The 13689-nt window shown below is 41.1% G+C and overlaps 1 protein-coding gene across 1 annotated transcript; it reads left to right on the plus strand.

Moving 5' to 3' along the window:
- Positions 1 to 1455: 1455 nt before the first annotated feature.
- On the plus strand, positions 1456 to 2184 carry LOC118751968. Its single transcript, XM_036486794.1, has one exon. The coding sequence runs from the start codon at positions 1456 to 1458 to the stop codon at positions 2182 to 2184; it is 729 nt and encodes a 242-aa protein (XP_036342687.1).
- Positions 2185 to 13689: the final 11505 nt, after the last annotated feature.

Below are 13689 nucleotides of genomic sequence, written 5' to 3' on the forward strand. Positions count from 1 at the left end.
GTTGTGAACGAAAGTATGCCCGTAAAACAAAGACCCTACCCTATTTCACTTGCTATTCAGAAGTTAGTATTTGCGGAGCTGGATAGGATGCTAGAGATGGGGGTCATAGAGGAGAGCAACAGCAGCTGGAGCTCTCCCGTCTCTCTAGTAATTAAGGGAACCAAGAATAGGCTGTGCTTAGATGCGCGAAAAGTAAATGAACGTACGATTAAAAACGCGTACCCACTTCCCCACATAGACGGCATACTTAGCCGACTACAGAACACGCGTTTCATCTCAGCAATTGACCTTAAGGATGCCTTCTGGCAGATTCCGCTAGTACAGAAATCCAGAGAGAAAACAGCCTTTACGGTACCTGGTAGGCCCCTATACCAATTCACTGTGATGCCCTTTGGCCTCTGCAATGCTGCCCAGCGAATGTGTCGTCTTATGGACAAAGTTATACCAGCGGCCTTACGTGAATTTGTTTTTGTGTATCTTGACGATCTGTTAGTGTGTTCTGTAGATTTTGATTCGCATATGTCCCTATTGGAAAAGGTCGCTAAGTGCTTGCGTGATGCGAAGCTGTCGATCAACGTTGAAAAAAGTAAAGTCTGCTATCGTGAGGTACGTTACCTGGGTTATGTTGTGGGAGATGGATGCATTCGAACGAATGCTAACAAAGTCGCAGCCGTACGAGATTTCCCTCTTCCAAAGAGCCCTAAGCAACTCCGACGGTTCCTGGGCATGTCAGGATGGTATCGCAGATTCATCCAAAACTACGCGAATATCGCTGCGCCGCTACATGACTGCCTGTCCAAGGACAAAATAAACAAATTTCACATGACCGATGAGGCCATCAGGGCGTTTGAGGCACTGAAACAAAGCCTTATATCCGCCCCAGTACTCGTACATCCGGACTTCTATAGACGATTTTACATACAATGTGATGCATCGACTGACGGGGTGGGAGGAGTACTCTTCCAACTGGACGGGGAAGAAAGACCGATAGCGTACATGTCAGCGAAATTGAATAAGGCACAAAGAAACTATAGCGTGCCCGAGCTAGAATGCTACGCCGCCGTGCTAAGTGTCAAACGTTTCCGACCCTATGTGGAAGGTCTACCATTCACCATAATCACGGATCACGCTAGCCTCAAATGGCTAACGCAACAAAAGGACCGTCGGAGCTGCGTATGGGGCTGGTGGAAACTGCTCATAGTTCGCCATGAGCTGGACACGGGGAAATCCACAAAACGTTAGCTAGGATCCGCGAAAAGTATTACTGGCCCGTGCAAGGTTAATAAGACCCAAAACAATTTCAAAAGGCCACCAATGGGTAAACAACAAGTCACTGAGCGACCTTTCCAACGTGTATATGTCGATTTTATGGGACCATATCCGCGCACCAAGGATGGAAATGTGTTTGTGTTCGTTTGTCTTGACCATTTTTCCAAATTTGTCTTTCTTAAACCCATGCGACAGGCCACGGCCGATAACGTAGTCAAGTTCCTTGAAAGGGAGGTGTTTCATGTTTTCGGGATCCCGGAATATCTACATTCAGACAATGGGAAGCGATTCGTTGCCAACATGTTCGAGGCTTTCTTAGAGAATTACGGAGTTAAGCATATAAAGACAGCATTCTATTCACCTCAAACTAATGCTGCCGAGCGCGTGAATAGGTCTGTTCTTCAAATGCTAAGATCTTATATAGGCAGTAGTCAAAGAAATTGGGACCAGCACTTGAGTGACGCGGCATTTGCTTTGAGAATTGTGACACATTCAGCGATAGGTGTATCTCCATACTACGCAGTGTTCGGAATACCGATGGTGCAACACGGCGCGGCGTATGACGTGCTTAAAAAATTAGGTTCCATCAAGGACACTGACTGCGCTGTAGAATTGGGTCTAGAAAAGCATCAAACGATTAGGGATAAGATATTCAGCGAACTAAAACGAGCACATAGCATAAGCGAAAAGGTTTACAATACTAGGACGAAAAATATTGAATTTAAAATCGGCCAGTTAGTGTACCGCCGCAATTTTAGACAGAGCTCGCTGATGGACCATTATAATGCCAAACTTGCGCCGAAGAATGTTCAGTGCGTCATATTACGAAAAGTTGACACAGCGCTTTATGAACTAGGCGACACCTCTGGTAAGAAGTTAGGCGTGTACCATGCGAAAGACATGTTTGTAGCATAGACACTCAGCAGGTCGGATCCAGGTGTAAGTGTATGTTTTGTCTTGTCTGTATTTGTGATAGTGGTTTCTGTCCGATAAGAATGTGTAGAAAGTGTACGTCTTATGTGTACAAAAAAAGATAACTATACTTGACAATACTCAAATTGACACAACTTAAGTTCGCAGATTCATGTACTTATACACCCCTTCTACCGTGTCTTGTCCCCTTTACAAACCTTACCCAGTGATAGGCTAAGTTTTTACCAGGTAAATTAGATGATTTTTAAGTAGGGAGAGTGAAGAAGATGACAACAGGCTAAGGAATAGGGCCCAGCAACAGGTCATGGGTCGAAGCCACACATAGGGCGCTAGAGAGGAATATGGTCAGGCTGCGTTATGAACTCTTGTGCGCACTCGTTCCATAGCGTAGGCACCATCGACGGTTGCGAGCGTGTAACGAACAGCCTGCTGTTAATTAGGCGCATGTGTGTGTGTATGTATGTGGGTGGAGTGTGTGAGTATGGACGATCTGTTTCTGTTAACAACAGAGTGAATTTATACATGTATATGTGGAATGTTAGCTTGAGGGTGGGGAAAGTAAGAGGTGCAACTTTAAAGCGGTAAGATCACCGTTTGCGGACCGAATTGCATCTACCAGGGTAAACGGAATCATCAGATGCTATAAATTGGGGAAAGAAGAAGCTGCGAGACACAGTTGAGTGAATGCTGAAGATTGTTAAAGTTATCAGCGCGCCGCGGAAAAGTTTTAGCTTAAAAAAAAAAAAAATTACGTGTAAACAGAATAAACGTAGTTGTTTTGGTCTGAAGCGAATCGCAAAGTGTTCAAGTTTGGATCAGGAGCAGTTCGACGGCGAGAACAATCCCGCATCACCAGCTAATTTCAGCAGACATCAGCCCACAAAAATTTGGAGGGATTCCGCCAACCCAAGGTATGAAGTTCATTGAGAGTTCATATGAATCAAAAGTAATTACCCTGGCGCCATAAACAGGTTAAGTAATAAACCAGCCTTCTCGCTTTGACTACTTCACCTGGTATTGTTCCACCATGTTTAATTACAGTGAATTAATACTAAAGTAAACGTAAAAAAAAAAAAATAATAATAATAATAATAATAACAAGTAAGAAAGTCTAAGTTCGGGCAGAGCCGAACATTAAATACCCGGCGCAGGTACTAAGTATATGATTTTCACCTTTGCGAAAGCTACCACTGCATGGTAAGCCGGTGTGTATCAATTTTGAGTAAATTAGCGTCCTTAAATTTCGAAATATTGAAGATTCGAGCATTTCTGAAATTTGCCGTTATATGAAAAGTGGTCGTAATTTGAATCTGATTCCAATAATTTTCAACGTTTTGCTTCTATGTGGCAAGCACAATAACCATACTGAGTTTGGTACAAATTGGTAGAACTGTTACCGAGATACATGTATGTGATCATAAGTGGGCGGTGCCACGCCCATTTTCCAAAATTTTATCATAAACGTATTTATTGGTAAAAATTGTTGCAAGCATCAATTTTGAGTAAATTATCTTTAATATTTATTGATTTATCGAAGATTTCGTATTTCTCCAAATTACCGTTATATGGGAGGTAGGCGTGGTTATTGTTCGATTTTAAAAATTTTCGGCCATTTGGTATGCTGTAGCAAGGCTAACAACTGTGCCAAGTTTGGAAAAAATTGGTGCAGCGGTTACCAAGATATGCACATGTATCCATAAGTGGGCGTGGCTATGCCCATTTTCCAAAAATGTATAATATTCTTATTTTTTGTCTAAAAATTATTGCAAATATCAATTTTGAGTGAATAATCTTCAGTAGTTACTAAAATATCGCAGTTTTCGTATTTTTAAAAATTAGCGTTATATGGGAGGTAGGCGTGGTTATTGTCCGATTTCGCCCATTTTCAATACCATCCGTCCTACGCCCGAAAGAAGTGCACATACCAAGTTTCGTTAAGATATCTCAATTTTTACTCGAGTTATCGTGTGCACAGACGGACGGACGGACGGACAGACAGTCACCGCTTAATCGATTTCTCTTTTCATTCTGATCATTTATGTATACATTTGTCTATATCTATCTCGATTCGTTTTGCCTGTTACAAACAACCGTTATGTGTACACAGTGTTATTACCCTTGTGCACAAGTGCGCTCGGGTATAAAAATCCAAAATTGCGTTTGTACATCTGCAGATACGTGAGCGTATGCCCTGCAGTAAAATTTAGAGACATTCTCTTAAACCGCTAGTTCCGTCCTACACATTTCAGAACCATCTCTGAACTAGTGCAAAACGGCTGCAGAGAGGGACAATTGAAACTCTCGGTGTGTAAATGCACAAATTCTCACTTCTCGTACAATACGAAAATAGCTCAGCGGGAAGACCTCCGCCTCTAATATCGTTGGTAACGAGCTCAAATTGCGGTGGAGGCAGTTGTGATTTTCAGATTTAAAAAACATAAATTGAGTGCCGCTTAATATAAACAAAATAAATAAAAATTTAATAGAAGGCAATCTGTAAAAGAACAGAAAAAAACGAGATAATATCGAAAAATCGAATAATCAGAATTTTTTTTGAATAAAAAACTTATTGTCGCAGATCTGTCTAAAATGGAACCAGTTTAGAATAGAAAAATAATCTAATAATCGATTTTTAAAATTTTTTCTCATAGAAAAACTTACTGTCCCAGAACTGTCCAAAATGGAACCAGTTTAGAACTAGTTCGAAAGTTCTGCAGAGGAGGGCAATTTCCACTTCGTAGGACATCGCCATGTAAAAAGAGACAGTTGAAAGCATTGCGTTGGGATAGATCGAGAACCAGTACCGCCTCTTAAAGAGCTAGTTCTGCGCTAGTCCTGAACTAGCGCGATTTACTGCAGGGTGTATATGCAGAAATATCTGCATATATGTATGTATATGTACATATGTGCGTGTACACAAATGTAAACCACGAATAACATTAGACACCACTGTTCGCTTACAGGCGCTGTTCGCTTACATGGGCTGTTGGCGGAGAAACCAAAAAGGTTCCGCGGCGCAACTAACACCAGGCACTGCTAACACCGAAGATTTCCAGAGCTAAGAAAGGAACGAGAAGGGGCCGTGCTGAATAAGTTGAGCTCAGCAGCGACAGGAGCCGCTGAGAGCCATTGGAAACGAGGGAATAACCCGCGTTTGCCTACTCGCTACTTAGCTAACGTACTCACCTGCCAGCCAACTCGCGTTCCGCGCACTAAGCGTGTTTCTAATGCGCGTTAAATTTAAGTCCATTAGTATTATAATTTAATTTTTTTATTATATTTTTTTTTTGCTTTGGTTACGACCCGTCAAAATTGCATAAAAGCCACTTTTAAATTTCGCATACGTATGTATGCATATAAATTTGAACATATTATTTTACTTTTCTTTTTGAATTTATGAATTTGTAGAATTTTTATTTAATCGGCGCACCTACACGCCATAAATTTTGCACATGAATTTCTTTCTTTTCTTTTTTATGAATTTATTTTTTTCGGTGTAAACACAAACACTTTATTTGAATTGTACACTTTCCGCACTAGTTTTCGCGTTTATTTTGTCTAACACAATTAGTTTTAATATATTTCTTTATTTGGAGTACGGCAACGCGTGTTATTTCGATTGAAGTTTCACCGGAACTAAGTCGCTACAAGATTTAACGAGATCAATTGGAAGGAAGATCGCACTCCCCACTTCCAACTTTTATATGACGTGCATATGTATATGTAGGACTTTTTCTCTCACCCTATTAATTTTCAGCTTCCTTCTCCGCATGTTGGTACCAACACGGGTGGAAAAGCAAGGTGAGTGTACATAAACATATACATATATTAACACGTATATACATATATTATTTTGTTTTTATGAGCTCCTTCGTGGAGTAACTTTTAATAAAGCGAAATATAGCATAGTTGCAGATTCTTTATTAGGGTAGTCAAGTCGGGTTCGCCTTTAATTCTTTTTGTTATAGTAGAGTTGGATTAAAAGAAAAGAGGGGGGGGGGGGGATATTATAGTACCGATATATGTACATATAGGGATATACAATTAAGAATATAAATTAGATTTTGTTAGTAAGGTTAAGAAAAGAAAAATAAATAAAACTCAGGAAATATATTTATGATGCAATTGGTGTTCGATTACTTTTATGAACCATCTTGAAGTAGGGAAGGAACAGGACAGGACTGTTTCTACCGCTGTTGTTTTCTGTCTATTTTTCTTCCATGCCAGGTAGGAGGCATGCCTTTTTTTGTTTGTGACTGCGGGAGCGAGTTAGTGGCAAGAGCCAGACCCCTAGGCCGACGACCACCGCCCGGAACACGCAGTAACATAACAATCATTATCCCCCTCTCATCTTGAGCGACACGTTAACAAAAGAAAAATGTGGAGCGTCCAGTAGGGTATGAGGATGATGGTTCGAATGCGATTCACGGGCTTTGGTTTGATCGACGTTAGACCTTACATCGAAATCGTTCTACATGATCTTCATCAACCCCATCCTGACTCGTTCAGTTCGCCTTTAAGCGCATATGTATGTACAAATGTTCCGTCTTTCGTATTTAGTTTCAGTACGCATTACATAAGCTACGGTAGATGAAAGGCATTGGTAAGTGATTTGGTTATGAATCTTTTTTTGTTTGCTTTGATCGATTTACTAGCAATGTACTGAGGATATAATATAACAAAACTATGGATATAATAAATTTAAACTTAATTAATTTATTCCAGCCGGGTACCCTGTAATAAGGCAGAATCAATGGAGTATGGAGGCCCGCCATATATTCATCGAAATTCTTGAGAAGGCGAATGCACTGAATGAGTTAACGTGTTGTGATTAAATCGGCGGAATAATTGCCAAGCACTCGGTGTTTAGCATCGATCAGTTCATATGAATTCGAACCAAGTTTCCGTGAAACATAGGCTCTAATAGCCCTCTCCGGCCACGGACTGTTTAGGATTGGGAATGTACACTTCCGAGCCTATCTCGAAATGGCGTTCTCTTTTGCGGGTAAATGCCCGTTGTGCGGTTTGTTGATAATTTTCGAACTGTTTGTCTCGAATTTCATCAGCCAGAACTTTACGCTATTCCACATCCTGTGTATGGTATGGATTTACATCCAATAATAATTTATATTCGTTTCCATCTTTCACATATTCACGACCAGTGTGCAGGAAATATGGCGTGCAGCCCGTGGCTTAATGCACTGAAGTGTTAATATCATGAATAACACGAGAAAAATGGTTTTCCCAGGGGGAATGTTCAAGAAGGTCAGCCATATGAGCACGTAATCCAAGTTTAATGCTTTTGTTTGTCGCCTCGACCTGATTGGCTTGTGGATGGTACAAAGGCGTTTTCATGTGTTTGATGTTATAATCGGCGCAAAGCTTTGCGAAAGTTTGACTGATGAATTGAGTACCATTATCTGATATAATGAGTTCGGGGCAGCCATTCACCGTGAATATATGTCGAAGATAATTGACTACGGATATGGTGTTTGCATTTTTCATGGTCTGGGCCCAGACATATCGTGAGTAACAGTCGATTTTTTACTATTTTTAGACATGCGCAGCTTACCGACGAAGTTAATCGATAATTGCACCCGGTCGTTTTGGTTCTCTATATTCGCCGTGAGGTGTTTTGGTGCTCTCATTTCTTAGTTTAATGCGGTGGCATAGTTCACATTGCCGAACGTACTGGTAAACGGACTCATACATGTTTGGCCAGTAATAGCGTTGTGAGATACGTCTATAAGTTTTCCAAACACCCTGATGCGAATATTGGTTATGATTTTCATCGAGGACTTTTGCTCTGTCAGAAGATGGTACACAAAGTGTCCACAGTATTTCCGCACTTTGATTGGAAAATTTCAATCGATGATATAGAAGGTTGTTCTCGATTTTATATCTATCTAATGGTTGTTTTGAGGCCATGACATGCATTTTGTTGTACCATTTATCGCACGTGTTTTGGTCAATGTTGATCACGGATGTGATTGGGATACGATTAACGTGAAAATTACTCGGAAGGTCAATTGGATTTCTATGAACGATGTTGAGAAGAGCAAAAGAACGAGATAAGGCGTCAGGAAGTTCCAAATGTTTTCCTGGTTTATGAATAATTTTGAGATCGTATGGTGATAATCGGATCGCCCAACGGCATAAACGGCCAGTTGGTTCTTTGAGAGTTTGTAGCCAGCGCAAAGCTGCATGGTCCGTTACCATAACCAGTTCACAACCCTCAAAATATGGACGGAACTCTTCGACCGCTAAGAGAACGGCTAGGCATTCCCGTTCAGATGCTGTGTAATTTTGTTCGGCTTTCGAGAATTTCTTAGAAAAATACTGAACTACACGTTCATTCCCATCATGTTCTTGTACTAGAACAGCTCCCGCTGCGATAAGCGAGGCATCGGTATAAACCTTGAATGGTTTTGAATAATCGGCCATAGTCAGAACGGGAGTGGTAGTTAAACACTCTTTGAGTCTGAGAAAGGCTTGTTCAGCAGCGGTATTCCATTCAATGGGTCCTTTTCGGTTTCTTTTATACAATTCACAAAGGGGAGCTGTGATCTCCGAAAAATTTGGAATAAATTTACGGTACCAGCCTGCTGCACCAACGAACCGTCTGACTTCTTTTGCCGTTTTGGGCCGTGCAAATTCAACAATCGCTCGGATACGAGATGGATTCGCAGATAAACCCTGTTGAGACAAAACGTAGCCCACGAATTCCAATCGTTTACAACAAAAATTCGATTTGGATGTTGAGATGGTTAAGCCGGCCCCCGCCAGACGTTTTGCAATAATAGCCAATATCTTAACGTGTTCTTCAAACGTCGAAGTGCAAATTATGAAATCATCGACATATGCGAATGCATGTGGAACCAAATCACGGAAAATTTTATCAATGAGAATGGCTAATGTGGCGGGTGAATTTCTCAACCCCATCGTCATGCGACGAAAAGCATAAAGTCTGTTACCGAATGCAAAAGCGGTTTTCAGTTGACTCGATTTTGCCAAAGTAATTTGAAAGAATCGCTAAAATCGTGCTAAAATTTGGTTAGTATCCGTAATTGGATAGGTATTTGGAATGGTAATTTTATTCAATTCTCTTGCGTCCAAGCACACGCGATACGTTCCGTCTTCGTTCTTTACAGCCAGAATTGGTGACCGCCAAGGGCTTTCTTCGATGGTCATAACGATGTCACGACTACGCATTTTATCCAATTCGGCTTGAACTTGTTCAGCCACATATGGCGATACTGGATACTGGCGTTTCATTACGGGTTTTGCATCACCCGTATCAATTACGTGTTCGATCTGATTAGTGACGTTTAAAGGACCAGACTCAGGAGTTGGATTAAAAAGTCTGAGAACGGCGTCCAACATTTTTCTTTGATTTGGGGTGAGATTATGTGAAAGGCTGACGCTCGTTATTTTTGGGGTATCTAGTTCACCCTCGAAACCGAGTGTGGAAGCGTCAATTGGCTCCAGATCATTACTCATAGATGATACCTGAGCTTGTTTTTTCCCACTCCCTGGTGGCTGGTTACAAAAATTAATAAATTTATCCGCCGTAACCATTTCGACTTCAGCAGATGCAACTTCTTCAGTATCACCTTTGGCTGTATGTTTTAAAAATCGTTGAACTTTCTCTTGGTTCTGCACCAGTTCGAAAAAGAAGGCCTCAAGGAATGTCCGTCCCATAATTGGGTGTCTCAGTGAGATAGGTACCACAAGAGTTGGCACCAGTCGGGTAAGACTACTGACCGTATATAATACATCCACTTTACCAATGGCCTTAAATGAAATCGAATTATCGGCAAGACCAATGGAGGTTTTGGTAGGTTGTAACTGCCCCCATCTGTACTTCTCATAAAATGTTTGTGAAATGACTGTGACTTCGGCTCCACCATCGAGTAAAACCGTATGAGAATGGTTGTTAACCATAACCGTGAGATAATCGCGACAATCGTTCGGAATGTTATATGTCAAACATATCTCTGAGATAAAGAAAACATCGCGGAGTCGTGGTTGGTTAACTTGATTGACTGCGTCTTGCTGGTTAGTAGGGACTGGAGCTGAAGTAGGTTTGGTAATTGGTAGTGTTCGTTCAGAACATTTAGTTGATGGTTCTTTGCCATCTCTTTGAATTTGATTAGATTCATTAAGAATCAGAGTAGAATTATTATTGGAATTCGGGACTGAAGATTTGTCGATCTGTAGAGGGACTTCGGTAGAGTGCGGATCGTTAGAGACAGTGGATTTAGATAAAGTTGTGGACTCTGAGTACGATGGACCACTATTCCCAATCGACTCCCTTACGCGTTTTTTTGAACACGGGCATTGATCAGACGTAACCCCCGGTCATGTACATTTATAGCAGATCACCCTATTCGGTTGGATTCGACACGAGACATTTTGCACATCGTACATTTTCGTCGCCCTCAACAGCAAGAAATGGGTCGACGATAGTTCCTACTTTCGTATCATTCCCCTTTGGATTTTTGTAATTTTTATAATCCTCGACTGGTTTCGAATACCTACGTTTCTGAGATGCTTTAATTGGTTTCTTTTGTTTGTTCACGTATGCACATTCCCTGTTATCGGAGTCGGATCCAGGAAACGAAGCGGTATATTCCGAATGTGAAGACTCATCCGGTGGATCATGTATTACCGAAATTTCCCGTGGCGCTGATCGCTGTCTATCCGAACGGGTTCTTTCCGGACGGGGTGTGGCAACAATGAACGAATGTGGTGCAATTCGCTGAGCGAACTCACGCAATTGCTCCAACGTCTGGACTTGTCGAGTGTGGACGAGTTCACGCAGATGATCGGATAAGGTACCAATGATGATATCGAGGTGGTCCCGTTCATCCAGACCACAGGAATTACCCTGCAATTGGAATGTCAAGTCATCGATATGTTTCAGCAGTGTTTGCGAACGTGGGTCGAATTTAATCTGTGCATATGTCATTATTACTTGTTCCCGAGTATGTTTGTTGAGGAAACGAGCTCGAAGTTTCATGCAAAAATCTTGATAATCTCTGAAGTTCCTCAATTCGGTGAAGTACCATTGTCGAGCGGCCCCCGTGAGTGTGGGCATCAAACGCGTAACCAATTCGTGGTCGGGTACTCCAATCTTATATCGAAATGAGCCAATAATAGCCAAATAATCTTCAACCGATAGAAATGTTTCGTTCACATGAACGCCATCGAATTGAGCACGTCCCACCCATGATGGTAAGCCTCTGAATTTCCTATCCATTGCATCCGCTTGTGCAGATTCGTCGAATATAGTGGCTTGATTTGGTCGTGATTGTGGTGGACCGGATAGCGAATAATTCGGATATAAATGAGATGGTTGATTAATTGGTTCTTGGATATGTGACGTTCTAAGACCACGGTAGGTATTGATCGTTTGAGTTTGTAAGGTTGAAGGACCACCTAAAGAACCATGCGGAGGATCCACCGAGGGTGGTATCCAGGTATGATTCCAGGTCGTTGGCATGGCTTGGTTCATATCACGAACGTCAGGAATTTGTGTCTGCAACTGAATCCGATCACGGATCATTTGCTGTTGCATCTGTGTTTGGGCTCTCAGCAACTCAGACACCATTACAGACAGTTGGTGTAATGAGGGTGTTGGTTCCATTCCGCCTGACACTGAATTGAGAACTGCTGGTTGAGATATTGAATTAACCGTACTGGTGGTCAGGGTTTACCGTGGTTCAGTTGCCTGAACCGAAGTCGGTATATTCTGGTTTGGAATCGAATCTGGTATGGTTAAGGGTAAATATTGTGATGGAACAGTATTTTGAGTTGAACTCATCATTCCCCGTTCGTTCTCAAAACCATGGAAGGTCGAGTTCAAACTTAATTGGGGATCGCACGTCCCGTATTCGGTGAAGACATCCGAAGCTCACGAATCTTCGACTGAAATTTTCCGATCAGACCTGCCTGGCGTGACGCCGACTCGGGTTTTAACTTCAACCGAGCGGTTCGATAACAAAAATGTATCATTTGATGAAGACGACCCTGAGGTTTTAACACCTCATTCGCCTTCAGTTCCCGATATGCTCTCTCACATATTTCCAACTCATTCATTTGGTGTATGGCATGGGATTTTATCAGCCATGGTTGGCCAACGTAAGCAGATATTTTACCATTGAGGCCGGCTATTTCGGTGTCGGTCCATTGAACCGGCGCTGGATATAGGTTATATATCTCCCCTTCGATCTGTCGCTGTTCGTCTGTCAAATAAGTTGCATCGAGAATGGGAAACAATTCCATGTTCAAAGACTCAAATACCAAGTTGTAAATTCCGATTATTAAAAAAATTCTGCCAACGGTAGACGTAAAGTTCGTACTATTAAAGTCTATGTTATAAGATGATGGTACTCGATTTAAAATCAGTACAGTATTTACTTCAGTTTGTTATTTATTATTATTATTATTTTATTCTATGAGTATGTCGTTTTGAATATCCACTTTCAAAAATAATGCCGCATAAATCGATCACTATTTGAATATTGCTTTAAATCTAATTAGTTTAACAAAAAAGTCACGCTCAATTGGTTGTATATCTCATGTGATTTTCGGTCCAAAATTTTGTTTAATATTATACCGAACGTGGGCTGAGAATGGCGTTTAACGCACTAGCTCGAATATTTTTATGGACCAAGTTGTTTGCTCCCGGGATGCAGCGAAGGCCTTGAATACTTGGGAGTATTACCTGTATCTCCTTCGGTCCCTTCTGTCGCCAACAAGGTACGCAACAAAGATCAAGACTATCCACCCCCGAATTTACCGGAAGACCAAATCAGACTGAGAATATTCAACCAGTTTGAGAATGTTAAACGAGATTACTTTGATACGAGTTTCAAATTTTATTGGGAATTAATACCCAGTTACAAAAATAAAGAAAAAACAATAGTTTGGTTCAATTAATATTGACCGTGTTATCGGTTACGTTGCTTGAACTTATACCGAAAGACGAAAAGAAAAATGATCGGTTCAAAAATCTTGACCGTTGATGTGTGGTGTTACTTGATTAAAAAATTCAATTAACTTGCTTTTCAGAATTGGCGAACTGAACTGAACGAGAATGGTTATGACTGCTGATCAATGGTGTTCGCATCGCAGATCGATGATCAAAAGATAATTATTTGATCCAATCTCAATGATGATTTATAATAGCGAAATTTCTAAAAGAAAAAATTTATCAAAAATCTATTAAACTCCAATATGTTTGGTTCACCGACGTACAATTTTGTGACCAACAAAAAGATAAAAACGACTAAAAGATTTTAATTTTTCCTCGAATCTAATCTTATGATGTATTAAATTGATTCGATGATGAAATTGCTATATTCCCTCAGCTGAGCACGCGGATATTTTATGCCGGGCTTAAGTGTGGTTATGTTCAACGAAAACTTATTCTTTTTCACTTTTAGTTGGGCGCCAATGATTTGCTTGACCTTGGTTTGTCGG

Source organism: Rhagoletis pomonella, unplaced genomic scaffold (genome assembly GCF_013731165.1).
Source record: "Rhagoletis pomonella isolate Grant_MI unplaced genomic scaffold, Rhpom_1.0 Rhpom_scaffold_01131, whole genome shotgun sequence".
In the NCBI taxonomy this organism is placed as follows: Eukaryota; Metazoa; Arthropoda; class Insecta; order Diptera; family Tephritidae; genus Rhagoletis; species Rhagoletis pomonella.